General features: G+C 34.5%; 1 protein-coding gene across 6 annotated transcripts in view; it reads left to right on the forward strand.

The window, feature by feature from the left end:
* LOC106159787 (adhesion G protein-coupled receptor V1-like) overlaps positions 1-23,020 on the forward strand; it is a 127,434-nt gene that overhangs the window by 57,924 nt on the left and 46,490 nt on the right. For 5 of the 6 annotated variants that reach the window (XM_086998849.1, XM_086998853.1, XM_086998850.1 and 2 more), the window contains 28 exons: positions 585-713; positions 4,067-4,185; positions 4,426-4,604; positions 4,952-5,129; positions 5,436-5,585; positions 6,411-6,789; positions 7,605-7,730; positions 8,015-8,200; positions 8,521-8,660; positions 8,910-9,009; positions 10,321-10,500; positions 10,786-11,040; positions 11,367-11,451; positions 11,641-11,785; positions 12,163-12,304; positions 14,468-14,712; positions 15,534-15,718; positions 16,075-16,438; positions 16,747-16,893; positions 17,175-17,345; positions 17,672-17,781; positions 18,067-18,326; positions 18,659-18,893; positions 20,630-20,834; positions 21,272-21,430; positions 21,636-21,783; positions 22,295-22,463; positions 22,879-23,008. In XM_086998849.1, coding sequence (XP_086854975.1) covers positions 585-713; positions 4,067-4,185; positions 4,426-4,604; positions 4,952-5,129; positions 5,436-5,585; positions 6,411-6,789; positions 7,605-7,730; positions 8,015-8,200; positions 8,521-8,660; positions 8,910-9,009; positions 10,321-10,500; positions 10,786-11,040; positions 11,367-11,451; positions 11,641-11,785; positions 12,163-12,304; positions 14,468-14,712; positions 15,534-15,718; positions 16,075-16,438; positions 16,747-16,893; positions 17,175-17,345; positions 17,672-17,781; positions 18,067-18,326; positions 18,659-18,893; positions 20,630-20,834; positions 21,272-21,430; positions 21,636-21,783; positions 22,295-22,463; positions 22,879-23,008 — 5,021 coding nt within the window. The remainder of the gene's footprint in view (positions 1-584; positions 714-4,066; positions 4,186-4,425; positions 4,605-4,951; positions 5,130-5,435; positions 5,586-6,410; positions 6,790-7,604; positions 7,731-8,014; positions 8,201-8,520; positions 8,661-8,909; positions 9,010-10,320; positions 10,501-10,785; positions 11,041-11,366; positions 11,452-11,640; positions 11,786-12,162; positions 12,305-14,467; positions 14,713-15,533; positions 15,719-16,074; positions 16,439-16,746; positions 16,894-17,174; positions 17,346-17,671; positions 17,782-18,066; positions 18,327-18,658; positions 18,894-20,629; positions 20,835-21,271; positions 21,431-21,635; positions 21,784-22,294; positions 22,464-22,878; positions 23,009-23,020) is intronic. The other variant, XM_086998851.1, reaches the window with a different exon arrangement.

Consider the following 23,020-nt stretch of genomic DNA (forward strand, 5'->3'; position numbering starts at 1 on the left):
GTTGGTGAAATAAATCTTTAGAATTTTGTCTTATGATATTTTTGGCCTTGAGATGTATTCATAAGTTCTGTAGCTTGACTCAACTTTTAAGATTTGACACCCTATTTTATGTCTCCTTTGGCATTGAATAAATGAAAAACTGCTTGGTGGAAAATTGCATGAAAAGATCAATAGTCAAGTGTTACATAACCCTGCCCTTGTATCCTGTCTTTTCTGGCACACTTACTCACTTAATACAGACTTTTCTTGAATCTCTTGCTGTGTTGGGCCTGTCTGACATTCATTTTGGCAGAAAAGAAAGTAACTTAAGGGATTTCCCAACCCTATTTAATGGATTGTATCCAAATTTAAGATAGGCAAAGCAAAATGGTGTCAAAAGTCGAATCCGACACAACTTGTTCATTACATTAATCGGGGTCAGGTCAAAATGCTCATTTTAGTAATTGTAGGTTAAAGTATACACCCATTGAGGCAAGAGCTATAGCAGAACATGTGTTGACATAATGTTAGCTAGAAATAGCACATTGTCTCAGGTACATAATTGGATGTCTGTGTCTTCAGACAAGTTTTTTTTCTGTTTTCAGAATTTTCCACATCTGGCAGTAGTGTAGAAGAACCCGAGTCACAGTCGGGACAAAGTGTGGAAATCACTGTCAGCAGAATGGGCGGCACTCTTGATGTGGTAGCTGTCCAGTGGGAAGCTACTCTCAATGGTTAGTATGGCATTGTTGACTTCCAGTTTGTTTTTTCAGATACCACCTGTCATCTGATATATGTTTCAAATAAAATGAAAAATGCAAGTAATGGATGTATTGAAATATGCACTGCTCTGCTGATTTATACATCCCAATAAAATATCCATGATTATTCAATAAGTTTTTATTTAATTCGAGAAATGGTATTGCCTCTGGCAGAAAAAAGATTTACTCAGTAGCTTTTTAACATCTCTGTGGCACTCAGTACAAATATTATAGCCCAATCAGTCTTCTGTATCCTATTTCCAGTCTCAGATGTACATCTTGCCCAACCTCTGAAGCATGGCTCAATCATTTGCCTGTGACACTCCAACCATTATACATATTTTGGAGGAGGCTCAAATGAAATAGTCCATTAGATAACAGTTAGAAATCCAGTCTTCCTTCTTTATAAATTCAGACACAGCTTATTATCTGAAAATGAATCTAATTTGTGATATGGGATATGACCTAATCTTTATTGAAAATCTAATAATCATCTTGTTTGTGAGAAATTGAAATTTGAAGTTCTGTGTGTCTTCTGTCCACTAAAATGCAAGTCCTAACAAAAAAAAGTTGAAAATTTGCTAATCAGTAGGATGTACTCAGTAATTCAATAAGAAGTTAAGAAATTGGTTTGTTACCAATGTTGACTTTATACATTAAGATGATATTTCATATTTGAAGTCAAATCACCAGGTCATTTAGGTTTCCAACTCATGATAATATTTTGTACCTTTATAATTGTAAATATGTGTTCATATGATGGGAAAGTGTAGTTTCTCACACCTAAGGCTGTCAGATTATGTGATCTTAACATTCAGCATTTTCCCCACCTTTTTTTGCTTAATAAGTCACACTTGTTTCATCACTTTAACAGACAGCTTGATAAATTGTTTACCTAGGGGTGTTGTTTTAAATGCGGTTAGATTTTCTTAGAAAACTTTTGGGAGTCAGCAACAGTTGTGCTTTGGCAAATATTTAGAAAGCACTCAAGAATTTGGCAGTATCCATGTGTGAAATAGTTAATAGAGGGAATTTCCCAGGTGGTTTTTACCAGCCTTGGTACCCTGGATACTCAATAAAAGTTACTGGCCATTATTACATTACGGAGACAAAGCAACATTGTCTGAGAGAGGTGAACTCATATAATTAATTCTTGTGTAGCAAAGAAATTGGCACCTTCTGTGCACGTGTTGAAAATCTGAATCCTTTTTATAAAGAAACTTTTAGTGTAAACACATGTAATAACTCTATTAAATCTGCACTACTAGTGTAATTGTAAACACAGGCAATTTAAGCACTCTAGTTCTGGCTGGTTTCTGTCTGTTCAATTTCATAGGTCCATTCATTGTCTATTAAAACCATAACCCAGCAACCTAAAATGCAAAAACACTGACCTGAGAATGAAGTATTTTGAGCACTTGTAACCAATAATAAAGATTTCACAAAAGCATTTTTCATGACTCTGACGTCAAATTAGCAATGTTATCCATTCATTGAAAATTAACAAAAGACAATGGTAGGTACATTAAACAGAGATCATGACGTAGCAAGGCATTTTGCTTTAATTTGTTAAGAAGTTACGATTATGTTGTAATCATTCACAGGGACCTTTACCCCTTTAGGGTATGCTGCACTGTGTAAGTGCTGGCTTAATTCCAGGTGAATGAGATCTAAATCTTTTCAGAAAATTAAAAAGTCATTGCCCTGGGAATCTATAATTTAGAGTCTTAAGATGTTTTCTGCTTTTATTTATGAAACTTTGTCAATCAGTGCACACTGAAATAAATTTAGATAATTGCCTATTGAACCAGAAAGAAGAAAGCCTCTTAGTTAAAGAAAAATTCCTTCAGAAAATTAAAAAGGAGTATAATATCTTTTGAATCTATGAATTATATCTTTGAACACTTGGAGGAATTTCTAATGAATCATTGTCAACCATGTCCAAGAATAATAGGATAATTATATTATTGAACAAGAAACTTCTCTTAGCAATGTTCGTAGATTGCAGATGTGTAGGGAAGAGTAAACAATTTGTTTCTTTCATAGTCTCTATGGTCAGAAGTAGATAGAATATAATTAAATGTCTTGAAAAGACATTAAGTAATAAGTAATAAAAACCACTACATCTAACCACTAACCACTACATCCTACGACAATGGAATAGACTGATAATGGAATAGACGGTGGGGAATTGGAGGTCATTGAACTTAAACCAGAGTTTACAACAGCTTAACATTCACACATGGACTTTAAGGCACTCTTACTGGGAGGAATTAGTTTCAAGTGAACATGGAAAAGATATAAGTATTTCCCTGATTTTAGTGTTTCCAGGCTTATAACATCTGGGGATAAGATCCCTTTTCTTAGTCAAAAACCATCTTGTCAAGAACAGATTGTGTGTAGTTATTTTTCTTAGTTTTTAGGTTTGACTTTTTGTTTCATGCCATTGTTTTTTTTTTTTTTTTTTGCCTTTATTATTTAGATCTGAAATTTGCTGATTTTGCAAATGTGCTGAAAGCTTTTCAATCAAACAGAAAAATACTTTGCTGCAGTTCCTCCTTTATTCATCCCACTTCATTTGTCTGACCTTTTTTTATTTTTTGTAGACATCTAACCATGCATCATGGCTTTTACATTAGACATTGATATGATTATATAAAAAATTTACCTTAAGTTCAATCTTGTGCCATGTTTATTACTTGAGATCAGATTACAAAAAAGAGTGAAATAAATGAGGCCTGGATAGGAATAAGAATCAGAACATTTCACTGCCCTGGAGGAGAGCTAAAATGCTATTAACATCCCTTGGATGATTTGTGAAATGAACATTTGGAGAAGTTCTGGGAAAGAACAATGAAAAACCCTGGGTAAAGATGTGTTTGCCTCTTATTTTGCATTTTATAGTAGGTGATGACAAGACAAATTGAGTTATGTACATTTATAGGGTGTAGATGAGGTACTTTGTGTTGAAATTAGTGTAAGTTATTTGTCATGGCTTGAAAGGTTTTGGTTTTTATTGAAGATCATCAGTGACAAAAAAATGAAAAAATTTGCAAAAATCAAAGTTATCATTTCAGGCAGTTGATCAAAAGAAAGACAAAAAGTTTGAATAAAAATTTAAAAAAAAGGGGGGGATGTATCTTCAAAATTAGAACCAATAGTTAAATTCTAAGTCTGTTCCCTCTCATTAAGATCAAATAATTTTCATAAAGAAAGAAAGTTAGTCATTGTATAACCGGATAAGGGGGAAAATAATTATCACACATTAAGGACCAAATTTTGTCTTTTCCTGTTATTATATTTCTTCCCTCTTTTCATAACTTCAGGTGTTCCTGCCACAGCAGACGTCTCCCCAACTCAGAGCACCATCTACTTTACCAGTAACCAAGCCAGTGAAAAGATAGTCATTACTGTACTGCCTGATGATGAACCTGAGGACCAGGAGGTACAAATAGATAAAGCAATATTCCATTTCTTTTAACAATCCTTCTTATGATTATCATTTAGGATGATGACTCTTTGTGTTAGAGGTTAATTTTTACATTTGTTTTTTGAAAGACAAAAATTAAAACCATAGACGGCTGGCAAATGTTAAATCCTGTGTGAAAAGTGAGTAGAACTCTCATTGTAAAAATTTATAAATTTAGACCTCGGAATGTTAAATCTAAAACTTCATTCTTTTCAGGACATTTTGATAACATTGACTGCAGCCACTAATGGAGGTAGGGTAGGCAGCAGGAATGTGTTCAGACTTACCATACTGCCCAATGATGATCCACATGGTATTGTCCAGTTTGAGCAGGATAGGTTTGTCCTTAAGGAATTGTCTGCTGATGACACCCAGCACATCAAACTAACAAGGAGGTAAGTTAGACTGAACTTAAGATCACTTTTATATCTCTCCTTTCTTGTCTTTTTTTCTGTTTTTACTATTGAAATATATATTTTGTCTTAGAAATCAGAGGCCATTAGTGGTGTTAATGTCCATGTTGATCCTACTAATACAAGCACCCTGATTAAATAGAAGAAATGTTGTTCATTGCATATTTTAATGAAATTAATGCATATCGTCAGGTTTCATAAATAAAATCAAGTTATTTACTTAAATTAACTCAATTTTGAAAAGTTAGAATAATCTACTTTATCTTGATTACATTTTAGATGTTGAGTCAAATCTTTTTATGGCTAATTCTTACATAATCTCTATTCAGTGGTGGTTCCTTTGGACAACTTAGAGTATCCTATAGTACAGAGCAGGTGGATATCCTGGCTATAGTGTCTAACCAGGGACAGGACATACTTGACTACTACACACAGCCTGTCTATGGGGCTAATACACCACAGGATGGATTCAGTGTGGATGTGAGTGGGGCACCAGAGCCAGTGGAGGTAGGAAAAGATTTATTGTAGAAAAACATTTTACAATATTCAATCACAGAAATACGCAGTCTCTAAATTGATAGAATGATACACTGTCTACTTGTTATCTGGACACTTTTTCATCATAGTCAGGGTTTTATTACTGATAGGTTTTAAAGGTCCGATTTAATTGCAATTGATACTTCAGAATGGCAAAATTTGATAAGACCATTATTTTTGATGCGCATTTTTCTGTATTGATTTCCGTCCACTCTTTAAAGTAATATGAATGGCCATCATGCTGTTCTGTATTGCTGTGTGTTGTTGTTTTTCCAGATGTGTGCAAGAACCTGTCTGTCTACAAGAGCCTGCCTGGTCTTCCAGTACAACTCCACTGCAGCAATCTGTACATGGTTTACCTCTGGAAGAAATGACAGCTTCATGCCTGCTGCTGATGTGCGCTATTATATGAAGAATGTTACCAAAGTATGAGCATTATGTGAGATAAGGAAGCTTTATAATTGTATTTATTGTGATATGATCGTGCGGGATGGTGAGACCAGATGTTTTAAATATGTGTTATCAGGCAATATTTCAGTTAAATTTTTATTATAAGTATTGAGTGAGTCTGCCAGTGTAGTTAAAGATGCATACAAAGCCAATATTTTGCCACAAAAACAGACCAAATGCCAGCATATAGTTTCAAGTAGTATATCTAAGAGAATTACCAAAAGGCACCGTTTAATTTTTCCCGAAAGTGATGTTTGAACGGATTTTTCTGCTAGCATTCTATGCTGTATGTCAATGGGGCAGAAAAGTAGGTCACGAATGTAGGTTAAATTTCCGACCAAAAATTTAAGGAAAGGAGCAGTCTGAAGCTCTTTTATGGCTGATCAAGTGATCTATTCAGTTTATCCCTTGGCATGTCAAATTTATTTGAGTCGTATAAGAAACTAGTAGAAGTGGTTTGGATGTGTTACTGGGAATCCACACTCCACCAATGCTCGGTTCGTATGTACCTTTAACGTTAAGATTTAAGAGCATTGTATCAAAAAAATACACAAGGGCCAGACAGAAAATAAATTTTAGATTTACCATATGTTTTTATTCTCAAAAAATAATCTTTAATAAATAAATATAAAAACATATGGCAACAAATCCATCACATTAAATGAACTTCAATTGAGCATAGTTCAACCCATGAAATAAAAATGAACAAAAATTGTGACCATTTTATAAACACTCCAGCATACAAAAATTAAGGCATTTGTTTTGCCTGTTTATTTATCAGTGTTTTAATTTTTTTACCAGGCAATGACCCTGTATGACATCCAGGCAGAATCAGGTCAGGACTACACCCCAGTGACAGGTGCCTCTGTTATCATTCAAGATGGAGCCAGCTCTGGCACCATCCCAATCCAAATCCTTGCCGACCGTCTTCCCGAGCTGGACGAAAGATTTTTGGTCAGACTGACCAACGTAGAATTGGTCAGTGGTCCACCCAGTAATCCACGAAACAACCCCAGACTGGGCAATATCCAAATGGCCACTGTGGTCATTGATAAGAATGATGATGCCAATGGAATATTTAGTATCTTCAGTAATGACCCGCGTGCCTTGAATGGAGGAAGGGTGGTGGAAGTGGAGGAGAGAGAGAAACTGTTTGTAGATCTGGTGGTAGAAAGAGGAGGTGGGTTGAAGTGTCGAACATCATAACAGAATACTGTAAATCTTTCTTCATATACCTTTAAAAAGGTTTTTGAGTAATGGCAAAGAGTAATTATTAATACACACACATGAAACTACGATGTGGGAGTGATCAATTTTGTGGATGATTAGAAAAATCTTTATGGATGGGGCTGTTTTGTTTTTTGATGGATAAAATTTAAGAAGAATATGTACAACATAATATTAACAAGAATTGATAAAAATGTGAATGGTTTTAGAAGTATTTCCAAAAGAAGTGTTTATTATAGATAATTATCTGTGGACATTATGAACAATGAATTACTATTCACCTTTTGCATTCCTCTTTTTGTATGTTAAGATGTAATAATACTATTTTCACTTTGTGTGTATTCTTACTGAACTGAATCCTCCTACAAATTTTAACCTTATATTTCTTCAATCCTGTATATCTAGTTGAGTACATTGATCCACGTAAGTAGATCTGACTTCCTCTCATATACATTTTTACACTTTAATCTTTATATTTGTCAGCTTTTCTGTGTTTTTCTCTGTTCACATCAGGCTTCTTTATATCAGTGCTGATCTAGAGCTGGTTCAATACATTGAAGTTATTGGGACTTCAGGATTAACAGTTTTTTTGTATTGGTGAACTGCTATATCAAGACAAGTGCAATAAAATTAAGCTGTTTCTTGGTTGATACAGAACAGATGTAGAGTAGTCTGAAGTGAACAGAACTTTTTTTCATCTTTTCTATGTTATTACGTGTATCTTATCCATGTAAATAGGTGATTTAAGACAGATGATAATCATTCTAGGTGGTAGTATTGGTGAAGTGTATGTAATGTGGTCAGTTGATCAGTCAAGGAGCAATGCTACAAAGGGTATAGACTTTATTGCTGATGGGGCCAGTCTTATATTTGGACCAGGAGAAACTAGACGAGGTACAGGTTTTTGGAAATACTGTAATAGTAGTAGTAGTAGTAGTTCATGTAGTAGTAGTCATGACATTTAAGTGTGCCAACCTTTGAAAGGTGGAAAAATTGTTTAGTTTGAAATACCAATTGTTAATATTTCATCCCAATGCATTAGTGTGAGAATTGCAATTGTTTAAAAGCAGTTTTTTGCAGTTGGTTTTATCTGTTATATTTTAGAAATTCCTTTACTTTTTGATTTGATTGTCAATTTATAGGGACAACATTAAATAACATCTCATGTTTCATTCTAGCTCTCACCATTGGAATCATTGATGATGATGAAGCAGAAGATGATGAGAACATTCTCATCTTTTTATCCAACCCACAAGGTGGCGCTGTAATAGGTCCAAACAATACAGTCAATGTGATCATCATGGCCAATGACAACGTAGGAGGAACACTTGGTTTTGCTCAGAGCTCTGTACTGGCTAGGGAGGGTAAGGAGAATATGAGTTAGATAGAGTTCTTTGCAGTGTGCACTTTTCCTGCTATTTTACTAATTTCCTTATGTTTATTTTAGGGAAAGGGGAATTGCAGAATACATTATATATTCTTGTATAAACTAAAGATGTAATGTTCTCATGTATATGCATGTAGTACAATATATTGTTCTCATTCAATCTCATTTTTATTGATTTTAACAAGGGCAGCCATTCTTTGTAAAAGATCTCTATTTGCAAATTGTTATAATGTTTTTGAGAATTACTTGGTGGTTAGAAAATTGGGAAATGATTTAAAATGATAATACCCTTCCCAGGGGATAACCTGACAATGGTTGTTCAGAGGAGTCGCCCAGCTCGTGGTAACGCCAGCATGGACTGGGAAATCAAGGGTTTGAATGGACTGAACCCTGCTCTAGGCTTCAGGGTGTACCAGGGTTCACTGGTCTTTAAGGAGGTAAAATTGTGTGATATTACATTATTTTATTGATAATATGAGGGATATTATATTTTTGCGCAGCAAACTTATGTAGTTTATTTTGAGAAATCAATTAATTGTGATTGAAGGCTTTGAAAAAAGTATGATTGTTGTTTACGACAGTAATTATAGTAAGTTGTTATTGTAAGTTGCCTCCTATTTATTCCAAATGGATTGTTTATATTAATGTATTGTTTTGTTCCTAATTGATCTAATTATGTTAATCAGGGTGAATTAGAAAAGACCATATCATTACACATTCTGGAAGATGCCACTCCAGAGGTCAATGAAGAATACCGCATTTTCCTCAAAAATCTTGTTACATCAGGTAAGCTGTTGCTAAGATATTATTGCATGCTTTATGACTTTCATTGTTAAATAAGAAATAAACAAGGATTTACCTTTGGTTTTTTTTTTATACTTATGAAATACAAAGAATACTACTTTTTGGGAAAATTTATGTTGTGACTAACACAGTTTTACAACTCCTGTTTGTCACGATTTTCACGTTTGTTTGTTTGGTCACATTTTTTTTCATTAAAAAATGGGAAGAGTAAGTATCTATCAAATGGTAAAGCAAAAACCCATATTATTCCGTCCTTATTTTTAGCTGAAGTTGTAATTTAAAGTATCATTTTAACTGTATTATATTGTTCCATGTGTCTGTAATCTAATGAATGGATTTTATTATGGTATGTATCTGGACAAGAACTGAATATTAGTAGACAATATTCCTTTTAGATTAGTTGCTGAAATTAGCAGTTAATTTTTCTTATAGATTTTTGTTTTGGGCATTTATTTTTATTGCTTATGGATGAAAATAAAATATTTTATTGGTTAGATTAGATAAAATAGGATGGCCTTTCATCTGCTCCTGTCTTATTTCACTATATATATATATATAGTTTCTTGAGAAGGACATCTATTGCATGAGCTGGCAAGCAACAACATAAAGGATCATAAAATTAATGCCAACATTTTTGAAATTGTTTTTCAATCTGTGATTTTTTTTTCTTTGATCAGGCTGATCATGACTTTTCCATGCTATTTTATGTTTTGTTTTACATATCTTTTCTTTTGCTTTACAGGAAGGGAAATATGTTTTCTCTCATTGGAAGTTTTTCATTTTTGTTAACTTTCTACTATTGTTTCAGCACAACTTCTTAGATGTGTGTGTGTGTATGCATTTGACCAAGATAAATTGATAGGACTACAGAAAAGAAATAGAGTCTTCTGTATCAGTGGAATGAAGTCTTTGATTTGTTTTCAGTTGTATTTTATGGACATACTGATTAAGACATTGAAAATTCTAACTTTTCACAAATACAATATCTTTGTTGATTGTATATAAATTTATATTTTTATTAGGAGGGTATTTAATCATAATGTATGTAAATATACAATTTGCAAAATTAGAAGTAATTCCTTATGACTCATTTGTGTTTTGAGACAATCTACTTGTTATGGGTTTGATGAAAAAAAAGGGGGGGAGGAAATGTACATTCAACAATGTTCTAATTTCCTACAACATCTCATTTTTAGCTTGTGTTGCAAAGACAGAAATTACTTGAGACATGATTAACAAAGATTTCAATATGAAAAAAATGAGAAAATCAAAATTATTCATCAATCGCTTCAGGTGTCCGACAAACAGGAGAAGCCATCTTGGATCCCCAGAGCTATGTGGCCAGTATTACAATCCAGGGCAGTAATGATCCCCATGGCGTGTTCCAGTTTGCCTCCAGCTCCATGCTGGTACACACACCAGAGGCCAATACCACAGTGCAGCTCATGGTGGACAGAAAGTTTGGAGCTATAGGTAACTTGAAATAGTAACATTGTGGCTTTTGGATATGGCAAGTGTTTTATGGAAGAAAATATAGACCAGTTACAGGGGTACAGTTCTCAAATAATAAGACAGTTAAATACATCTTTTGAGCAAAAATAAAGAAGATGAAATTTGAAAATGTAAACGAGTGTTGCTCAAGGTAAAATGCAACTGTAACCCAATGTATCATGCAATGGTCAGTGATGAATGAACATTGAAGTATCAGAATATATGTTTGACTTTTCAGAATTAAATAATGCCTGTCTTGTTTTTCAGGGGACATTCGTGTATACTATGAAATCAAGAAAGGTTCAGTCAGTAATCTGAATGTGAACAAAATATTGGCAGAACCAGGTCAAGATTTTGTTCCCAAGACTGGCAGTATAGTTATCCATGATGGAGCAAACTCTGGTAATATAGAGGTCCAGATTGTAGATGATGAGGCCCCAGAGGTGGATGAAGTGTTCATTGTTAGTCTGACCAGAGTGGAGAAAGTGAACCCTGATAACAGCACATTTGAACCATCACTTGGTAGGTGTTAAGCCATATTTCCATTCAGGTTGGTTCAGCCTATCTTAGTGTGCTTTGTCTAATTATGATCAGTTTATAATTGCCTTAGGAAATCAATTTAAAGGCAGGCAACTTATTTAAGGGATTAGAAAATAAAGAACACATTTTTCTGCTGCACATCTAATTCAAAGTCAACAATAGCTTTTGCTTTATTTCTAGTGATGAAATAGATAAGATACAATATCAATAGCAGCCTGTCATATAAAAAGATAATTGTAACTTAGATTGGGTTTCAGATATGTTTTACAAGTATCTGATGTTGAAATTGTTTACATATTTATTTTTAGCATCAGCTGACATTACTGCTGAAGTCCTTATAAGCGCTAATGATGGCACTAAAGGAGAGGTTTACTTTCCTGCTGATTCTGCCAGGTAATCTTCAACCTCCTGAATATTTTTGCAGGGAACATAATCCTTTTAAAATCATGTTTCATCTAACATGAAGGAACATGTTTCTATGGCTATTTCTGCATTTAGTTTCACAGCAAGCCATAGGAAGTGTAATTGAGAGGTTGATAGATATGGCCAATGATTTTTATAACCAATGATGACTTATTACAGGATTACAGTCAATGAAACCAATGTAAACTTCTCCCTGACCATAGTTCGAGGACGCGGAACCTTTGGCAATGTGTCTGTGTTTGTATATGCCAGGAGCTTAGGGGAAGGAGCAAGGACAGAACAGGACTACTCTGTGAAGACACAGGTAATTAACTGGAGGTGATAACTTATCATCTTGTCACAGTCAATTATTACACAAATCATGAGTGAATGCATCCAGTTCCAGTAGTAGTAGTAGTAGTAAATGAGGAATATAAGTGAATCAAGTACTCATCAAGGTTTGGTCAGTAACTTGTGAAAGGTCTCAAATTGAGATTTTTATTTTCAGTTGTTGTTGATTAAATAGTTCCTGTATTTGATTCTGAATCACTTATTTTCCTTACATTTATTAATGTTGTAGAGTTGTTTTTTTATGCTTTTGTGTCATTTTGATACCTATAGGTCCATTTTAAAAAGTTAACATAGAAATTGTTTAAATAAGTAGTACTACATGTAACAGTGAGATCACCTTATACTTCACAGGATGTGGTATTCCTTGATGGAGAAACCACCAAACAGGTTATGGTTCAGGTGTTTGATGATAATGAAGCAGAGGCAGATGAACAATTTGAAGTGGTATTAGCTAGCCCCAAGGAAGGTTTACTGTTGGGAGAGCCACACAGAGGTAGGTGCACCAGCTAACTTTCATCTCTTTCTGCTGTCATATTTGTTGATGAAAGAATCATATAATGTATGATACAGTTAAATTGATGATGTTTAACAAAATATGATTAGTTATATTTCAGATGTATGATATGGAGACATATTACAGTGTGCTAGTTTCATTGCTAGATTAATATATCATTTTGATTTTAAAATCAAATTCATGGAACTAAAGATGATATGGTCTGTTTTATATGTACAAAAGTATTTTCTCTGACATGTTTCTTTTAAATATATCTTATGTTTGAAAGATAGTTGGAAAATTATGGTGTCTTACAAATAAAACCACTGGTAGATTTTGGTCACAGAATTGTGCATATTTGAATTTGTGTAATTTTCCTACTTTTCATGTGTTTGTTATCATAAGGCCATTTCATGATTGTTGTAACTCTCTGTGCTAATCTTGACTTTACCTTTGCTTCCTATAGCTCTCATAACCATCCTTGGAAGTCTTAGTCTCACCACTCCTGTGAGCTTATCTGCTAGTGCTACTACTACTACTACTACTACTGCCACTACTACAACAGCCATTGCTACTACTACTACTACTACTTCTAATTTCACACTACTAAATACCACTATAGTGTTATCAGCATCTACTAACTATTTACAACTAACATCAACAGTGTCAGATGTGCATGGTTTCGATAGTTTTACTGATGCTGCAACTTCCACCGCTCTGACGTCTGCTACAGTTCAATTTGAGACTACAAGCAGTTCCAGCCCCACTCCTTTTACTAACAGATCTTTAACAACAAGTACAAAAATTCTACTAATTTTACTATGAATAACATAAATTTAACAAGTGATTAGATTAGATATTTTTAAGGCAATTAATTAAATTTAACTTATATATTTCATTAGAGAACAGTGAAAATACTTATTTAATATTTTCTACAGAATGAAGATATTTTTGCATGTGTTAGTGTTGGATGTTCCAGTACACCACAGCTAAACTCATATTCTTTGTAACACTAAGAACCTTTGTCTTTGATCTTTTTCAAGGAAATTTTGCATGGGTGTAGAAATATTTCAGACTTCATGCACAGGGAAACTACAGAAAACATGATACTCACTTGCACTACATGTACATTTACTTCATGCATGGAATAATGACTGATGTAGAAAGGCTCACAGAAAAATCTTCTCTGCCATGAAAAATCAGGAGATATGATTTTATTTATATAAATTAGGAATTTATAGCTTGATATATTTTAAACATATATTTCTAATTTTCTGTTTTTGATGTAATCATGTTTATCTTCCATGGCAGAAAGGTGTAAATAAAAGATGGCAGTACCAGCCTTAAATGTTTCAGACTAGAATTGATGTTTCTATTTGTCATTCAGTGGTCATTCTTGTGCTCTCTCTTGCCTCCTCAACCCCTCTTCCCATGATCAATTTAAAACTACCTGAATGTTTCAGACCATCATGTCCATCTTATCTAAAATATCTGTTTCACATTAGTATATGTGTAGTAGTCACATTTCCATTCCCCCCTTTTCTGTCACACATATGTGCAACTTCTATTCATGCATTCATGACTGTTTTGATAATGTTATTTCATTTTCAGGCCTGCTATAATAGCGTGCACAATTCTATTTATATTGATAACTTTGAAAGTGTAACAAGTGCAACAGGCACTGTTTCATATCCCTTTTCTTTTGAAAATTGGAATTGCAACAATGATATATATATATATATATATATCAACAATTAATTATTTCATGACACAGATTTTGAAAAATAATTACATAGCCTCTGTTATTGCTTTTGGAAAAAATCTTGTTTTACCCTGCACAAACAACAATTTTAAATCTAAAACTATGAATGTTATAGTAATCATAGAATTGCCTGTAAGACTACACATACTTGGTGCATGCATGCATGTGACCACACTCACTAGACACTACAATACATACAGTGTTTGCATCTACCAGTGTGCTAAAAACTGTTTATATGACAAGACATATATTTTTTTTAATAATTCAAAGAAAAACTGAATACATGCAGGTCTTGGGTTATCTGTCTCTGGCTCATAATATGATAGTGGCACAAGTAGTTGCAAACACTGTTTTATACCTTGATGTGTGACTCAGTTTAATGTCTCGCCTGTTGTTTTCAGCTGTCATTACTATCACAGCCAATGATGGAGCTGGGGGGACTGTCAACTTTGACTCTGATGCCAACATCACCCTGGTGGAACCCACCGGTGCCAACACCCTGGGAAGCAAGGCAGAACTCAGGCTAACTAGGGGCCCTGGGGTGTTTGGGGTGGTGGTTGTGCCATTTTTAGTTCTGGCTTCCAAGGGTGGAAATGTCACTGATGTCACACCTGTAGATGGCTTTGTTACTTTTCAAGATAGAGAGGTGGGTGGATGATATTCAAAAAGAATACAAAACTAATCTTAGATGTTAAATAAAAATCAAAGTCATAGTACTTGTTTTGAATTCTGTTTCTACAGTCACCCTGCCTTGAGGAGAATCATCATCATCATCATCATTCATCATTTAGATGAATGAGGAGAATGAGTTGGCAGAATGTACATGTATGTAAACCACTTAGGGATTGAACACTTGTTCATTTCTGATTGTAATCTTTAGCAACTGACCCCTGAAGGACTTTCTATTCACCTGGTCATTGTTAAAGGTGAACTTGTGAAGTCATTAGGGCATATGTGAACTGGGTGACAACTGAAGTCTGACAGTCAAGACTGGACTATTGTCTCTACATGTATGCTATATAGTATCTTTGCCTCATCATTTCAACTGAGATTAGACCACGGTGGAAGTAAAGAACAAAAGACTCAGACATGGTGTAACTGGCATAACCACACTTCTTGCATGAATGCGTTATAACCCGCTAATGGACCCGTGCTCTAAATAAGATAGATCCCTCATCAACGAGGGTTATGTGACATCTACTTGTGCTTTGCATTCGTGTATGCCACATAACCCTCGCTGACTCGGGGTCTATCTATTACTTGGAAATAGAACTTATTGTGAGCTGATATATGAGGGAGCTTCACCCAAGGAAAGAAGGTCAGTCAAAAGGAGAACGTAGATTTCACTTCATTTGTCTGTTGTAGTAGATGGGACTGCTTTAGCAGAAAAGTAATTGATTTAGGTGATCTGTGCAAAAATGTTTAAATAGCTGAATTTATTAACACATACTTCTTTCACTTTTGTAGGGCAGCAGAGTGCTTCAGATCTCAGCTGTAGCAGACAACATTCCTGAATTACTTGAGGCATTCACTGTGATTCTGGGACCACCTCAAGGGGGAGCCACATTAGGCAATGTCAGACATAGAACTATTTTTATTGCTGAAAATGATTCACCTTATGGTTTAATGCAGATATATCCTATGGGAATGAGGTATGCTTATATATGTTTTGAAAAATAAAAAAACACTGTTTATTTCTAGGTTGATGGTGATTTAGTGCCAAATGTCGATGAACGTGCAAATCATACTCTTTAGTTTCTTAAAAGATGATATTAATTTTTGATATATACTAATTGTTTTTTTTTTAATAATTAATAATGAAGATATTTACCTTTAAATTTTAGATTGAAAACCTATTTGAGAACATCCAGTAAAAATCAGCCTCTTCTAGTCCCATTTCTTTCAGAAATAGTAGCATAAGTATGGGTCAAGTCCATTAAGTTCTAGATTGATGACCTATTTGAGAACATCCAATATTAATCAGTCTCCTCTAATGCCATTTTTTCAGGAATAGCAGCATAAGTGTTGAAGAAAGTGTGGGTCAAGTTTACTTTGAAATAATTCGATCTCAAGGCCTTCTTGGTCGTGTAACAGTAGATGTCGCCACCAGGTCTGACAGTGCTCAGCAATCCCAGCTTGTTTTTGGTGTCAACCTCACCCTGTCTTCAACACAAACCATAAAATCCACAGGAGCAAGCAGTTGGCACAGTTTCAAGATGGCAGACATGAGTTATGCCTTGTTGGTGAATAGTCATAATGCTAGAGGGTTCAATACAACCATAGGGAGTGATGGTTCTGCAGGATTCTTGACTGCCAATGATATACGTACATCTGTGATCTATAGATGGCAAGGAGTCTATGTGCCCATACAGGTAATTAATGGAAGGAGTGCACTTTGACAGTATTGCTTTGGGCTTCTTTGCTAGCCGGTTTGGTATTGTAACTGATTACGTTTTTCTGCTGTCTCAATTATAATGTGTCTGAAACTGGATTTAACAATATTTTTTCATGACAATAACAACAATAACAATATTTTTTTATGAGCCTAGATTTTATGTTTTTGTTAGTGCATTTCAATGTATATGGCATATGGTTAAAAGTTGTCTTTAAATTTTTATTGATGTACTAATTATTTATTTTGTATTGTTCATTTTATGCATTGATTGATTGTTGTTTTCAGACTATTGAAACAGATGGTGGTACCAAAGCCACCACATTCACATATACAAGCCGTGAATATATCATCATAGCTAACCATGGCAGCCTGGGGAGATATGAGACTTATACAAGAGTGTATGCAGTACTGGATTCTGGGACCTTACAAGTGGTAGTTAAACAGTTATTATAAGTTGATTTAAGCATATATATTTTATAAGACATATTTTGGCACTTAAGTCTCCAATCTTTTCCTTGTTGAGGACTTTGTATAGAGAATTCGAAAGGGGGTGGTGGTGTAGAACTGTTCATGGTTACTCTCCACATAAGATATCTCTGAGCACTGAATGATATATTAGGTAAGTACTTTGGGCAATTTCAGTGCATGTCCCATGTTTCAAAGATGTCAATTTGTACCCCAAAACCTTTACTTTTATTAATATCCTCCACTAGCTTCAAGACATTCCATCCAGAGGTGCCAAGGATGTTACAGTGTTCACAGCAGGGGGGCAGAATTACCTGGTGATAGCCAACTATATAGATAATAACATGAACACCAATATAGACAGTGCAGTATACCAGTGGGATATGAACAACAGGAGGTTTATAAACACACCTGTACAGGTATTATATGATAAGGAAACCTGTGATTGATCAGTATATTACATAAGACATATTTTGGCACTTAAGTCTCCAATCTTCTCCTTGTTGAGGACTTAGCATAGAGAATTCGAATGTAAGATTTCTCAATTTTGCTGGTTCAGGAAAATTTGAAGAATTAACTTTTTGTTGCATCTGTCGGACTTGATTGATGGATTCATATATTCAAAAAAGATTTATAAATGTGAAAAATATAAACTTAAAAGTTTGAAAGTGAAGACCTTTTGCACACATGATCTGGGATTTGTAGTAAATACATACAAATATTATTTGTGTTTTTTAATTTACAGATGTTGTCCACACATGGAGCTTCATCTGTGACCACCTTTGAAATATCAGGGGTCACCTACCTGGCTGTAGCTAACCACTATGATTCCCAGCAGCAAGATTATGAAATAGAGTAAGCGACAGTACTATGAATGTACACTTTTAGAAAAAAATTAGTTTTACTTTGAGTTAGATTTTCAGTGTGAAAAAAAGTACAAAGTAACAACGGTGGAAAGTGGTGGTTTAGTATTGGTATTTTGAGATCAGTTAGTTCTATGGATGTGGAAGAAAAGGTTGTATGAAATCTCATGATTAAGTGCATGATGATTACATTGGGATTAGTCTCTATAAATATTTTGCAATCTAATGTGATGAGCATATATTATGAAATATGAAAGTTCCCTTAACTTTTTTTCAGTTCTGTGATTTTCAAGTTAGGAACAGACAACCGTTTCACTCTTCACCAGTCAATTCCCAGTAAGGGTGCAACTGCAGTGGAAGCCTTTACTGTTGGTGCCACCACCTATTTAATGATTGGAAACAATAGGAATAATGCTCAAAACAGCCAACAGATGTCAGCACTTTACAAATGGGAAAATAATGCCTTTGTAAAGCAGCAAGATATCACTACCAATGGGGTCCAGAGTATTAAGTCATATGTAGCCAATAATGGTATACGTAAGTAACTGATATTGAAAGTGCTTTCCTGAACTCTTTTTGGGCACATCACACATCAGCTTGGAGCTACTAGTTGACATCTGGTAAACTTCAAAAAGATTTGAGAAAAGTAATTCTAGTATGTTTTGCAAAAATAATGTGAATTTTTGTACTCCTTGTTTGTGCTCATATCAGATGTGATTGTTTTAATTTACAGTCGAGATTGTTAACTGGGATTTTATGCCCTCATTTATTCAGAAAATGTTTAATAGGAACACATTTATCTACTTTGAAACATTTGATTTGACTCTAGAATAATATATATTTCATAATTTCAACTCTCGTCATTTCAGGACAATTAGCTGTTGCAAATGCAGAAGGAAATTCACAAATCCTGATCTGGAATGGTGCCAGGAACCAGTTAGATGTGACCTGGACTGGACCCCCTGCAGTGGACCTTCAGCCAATCAGAATTGAGCAAGAATCAGGACCAAACACACTCATTGCAGAAGCAGCAGCAGGCACTACATTGAAAGAGTCCCATATATACCTGACCTCTCTACTTGGGGATAGTGATTATGTTCCAAGGTATGCAATTTATTTGTCAATTTTGATACATTCTTATGGTCTCAAAGATAATAACATCACACAATAAGAATAACTGTGTACCTCCTATATCAATTTATTTGTCATTTTTTTGATAATTACATAGTTTACAGTACTTTGTGAGGCCTCGTCCTGATTGTATATTAGAAAAGTTTTTGTTCTTTTAAACTGATTAAATAAATTGCCAGCCCATATGTACTAGAAAACATTTAGTTAACATAAACATTTCAGGAACAATTTTGTGTTTGTTAATTTTACATATGGTCAAACCAGAGCAAACGGCATTGTAAAGCTTAAAAGAATGCGTTTGAAGTATTTTGAAAATTTGTGAGCAGGAATGTCACATGCATATAAACAGTGTTGTGATACTCTGCCTTTGTTGTGATCTTGTCTTCAACCCCTTCCTTTAATCCTTCCTTATTCAGCCCTGTGTTCTTTGGAGAATCCAGGCAGGTCATCCTGTAGTTAGACTGCTTGTACATTTGTGATAGTTTTTTTTTTAGAATAGTTATTAATCATCCTAACCTGTGGCATTTTATCCAGATATGTTAATATTTATGATGATTATGTATATGCTTAGAAAGCAATTTTGTTTGCAATTTTTAATTTGTTTAGCTCCTGCTACTTGGTGCATGAACTATGGAAATGACCCAACACTGTCTTTTCATTGGCGTTTCACATTCTAGTTGACACTAACTTGAAAAGAGGTTACTTATATTATTAAGGACCATAAAACTCAGCATTTACAAGACTCTCATGATACTTTTTGATGAGGGTATGAATATGTCACCTTGAACTTTAAAAGGTCAAAAAGGTCACCTCACCCTTAAATATACAGTAATTTGACCAGAGGAGAAACTGTGACCACTAAATTTGGCAAATATAACTCCTTCATTGTGAACAAGAAACCACGCAGTATCTAAGGTCTACAAGCACTTGGCAGGAGCTTTTGACCTCTTTGGTCACTACACTTTTCTAGGTATTGCTAGTTTTGTTTATGAAAAGCAAGATAATAATGTTTTTTCTGCATTTTTACACGTATATTATGATAATATCACTTTATTTATGAATATATATAGTAGAATAATATAAATCATTCTATTAGCTCATTTTAACTAACTTTGTTTTCAGATATTTTGCTGTGATTAAATTTTAGCAAGACTGCATATTGATGTTTCTTTGAGAAATATGAAATTATTAGTAATTAATTTGGAATGTGCCATATAGTTTGCTTTAAATGTTGATATATGCATTTCATTATATATGATATATAAACCTTGTCCTGCACAGAATAACCCTCACTACAAGAACAGCACTTTTGCATTTGATCCAGTGTTTATATGCACTAGTGTAATGGTTACAATGGTTTTAATATAACTGTTATAGTTTTTGAAAAAAAATGCCCAGCTTTTATCAAAGTGCATTCTGCAAAAAGAAAGAAAGGGGAAATTTGGACACTACTCGTCAGGTTAATTTTTATATTTAACACTATGGCCTGAAGATACAAGCAGCTTAACCATACTTAAAAACCATACTACTTAAAAAAAGTTTTTGCTCTCGTTATTTGATTCTAAATGACTGAATTTATATTGTTTTTTGTTCTGTCCTTCTTACAGATAGAACACATCAACTTATTTTACTTACAGACAATTCACAGTTTCTTACTTTACTGTACTTTCATGATTATCTGATATAACTGATTTTTGATATGATACTAGGACCACAACATTGATATTTGAACCTGGCAGAAGAAGGCTGGAGACAGCAATCACTGTTCTGGAGGATGAACTCCCAGAGGACACCGAAACATTCTATGTCTACCTCCAGAATCCCCAAGGCGGGGCAGAGCTGGGACCACACAGGGAGACAGCCATTCATATCCTGGCTAATGATAATGCCTATGGGATCATCGAGTTTGCTGATGTAAGTTTTTGTGGTTGTGGTGATATTAGATGAAGTTTTATTCTTTTCAGTAGTGATGAATGTGCTCATCAAGTATTAAACCATAAAAATATAATTTTAGTCTTTACAGATCAGAAAGTTCCAACTTTTGGAATATAAAAGTTCTGAGAGTTTCCATAATACAATAAAATAAAATTAGAATGGTGTTTCATATTCAAAAAGAAAGAATGAATTTTGGGGTGGTACAGTATCTATTACTGCAGACATTCATACTTTGAAAAATCAGTTATGTTTTTGGCAGTAGCCAATGCCTGTCACATTAAACTAACCCATGCATACATTCCATAATAATAGCTAATAAAAACCTCACTGTACATGTGATTGTGAAGAATTTAAATTTTATTTGCAACTTGAATATACTGATTTACTTTTAATAGGAAATATCATTTTCTTTACAGGACTCTCTGGTGAAGAGAGTAGAAGAGTTAGATGGCCGAGACAACAGAGTTCAACTCAATGTAGTCAGAACCAGGGGGACAGTAGGATCGGTCATTGTGCACTGGACAGCAAGTGGTGACCATAATGGACAAAGTGACATCTCACCACTAGAGGGCACTGTAAGCACTTTAAGCTATGAACTTAACATACTATCAGATGATACATGAACTTTGAAATAGGATATAATGACTATTATCAGTATATCTAAACTTTCCATCCAAAAGAAACAAAATTCATGTCCCTGTATATCTGATATCATTGAATTTTCATGACCTAGTTCAGATGGTTAGTCTGAGTAAATTTTTATTGTGTTATGTGTTTCAGGTTGAGTTCCCCCCAGGCCAGTCTGTGGCTACTATCACACTGACCATCAAACAAGACACTGATCCTGAGAATGATGAGCTGACTTTTATCACATTGGACAGAGTAGTGAACTCTGGGTCTGCAATCCCTGGAGAGGGAGCTACTATTGGTTAGTCTTATCAGTTTGAAAGATTACACTTGATAAATTCTTGCTTCTTGCTTTTTATAGTTCTTACTAGTTGGCAGAGTTTTTGAATTGCAGATTGGAAAACACAGTGAACTGTTTTTAACCTCTATTATAATACTAAATAAATTATTATAATTAATAAATTATTGAACATTGTCAGATAGTGTTCCATGAAAATCCAATGAATATTTGTTTAGTGTTCATTTCACACACAGATAGCATATGAAATTATGTACCTTTCATTATTTCCCAACGTAACTTTTGACTGAACTTTTGAATAAAATATGCTGGCCAGCATGAAAAATTTTCAAATGATTACATGTACATGTATATCACCAAATGTCTTGATTGCTCCAAGCGAGATTATAATTTACAAGAGCACCTGAATTAACAAGGGTACAATTACATCCTTCTGATTATGCAAGTTCTGAGTGCATATTTAAAACCCTTCTTTTTATATCTGAATCCAACATCCCTCTTTATATGATTGTAGGAACAAAACAAACCTCCCGTCTGACTGTGATAGCAAATGATTCGCCATATGGTGTGGTGTCATGGCAGAACACTAGTATCACCAGTGTAGAGCCCACAGTGGATACAACTGTGTCTCTCGTTATTATCAGAGAGCAGGGGGCACAGGAGGCCATACAAGTTGCCTACATGTAAGCTTTATGTATTTCATGTATTTGTGGGATTATTCCCCTTGTGTGTGTGTGTGTGTGTGTGTGTGTGTGTGTGTGTGTGTGTGTGTGTGTGTGTGTGTGTGCCTATGTGTGTAGGTTGATCATCACAAGCTTTCATCTGTGATTATCTCACATAATTTTTTTTTAATTTTATGTGACTTTTCAGTTCTTATATTTGAGGCAAAAGTGACAGAAGCACAATAATAGACCAGACCTGAAAGTGACTAAGCTTGTCCTATGGATTATTTTCCTCTTGTTTGGTGTGAAAAGTTTATGGGCAATAACTTTAATACTTCAAAATTACATTTTGATTAACAGCCAATTTAGTGATTTCACAAACAACACAATATTACAAACTCAGTATAACATACCATTTTTTCACATTGTGTTTTAGCACTGAGCGTGACACCTCACTCCCAAGTAGCCAGCAGGCAGTGTCAGGCAGGGACTACCAGTCAAAACAGGGGTCTGTTACCATGCAGGCAGGGGAGACCAGTGCTGAAGTACAGATCACCATTAAGCCTGTAAGTAATATG

This window comes from Lingula anatina, chromosome 1, assembly GCF_051362555.1.
Source record: "Lingula anatina isolate TDL-2025a chromosome 1, LinAna3.0, whole genome shotgun sequence".
Taxonomy (NCBI): Eukaryota; Metazoa; Brachiopoda; class Lingulata; order Lingulida; family Lingulidae; genus Lingula; species Lingula anatina.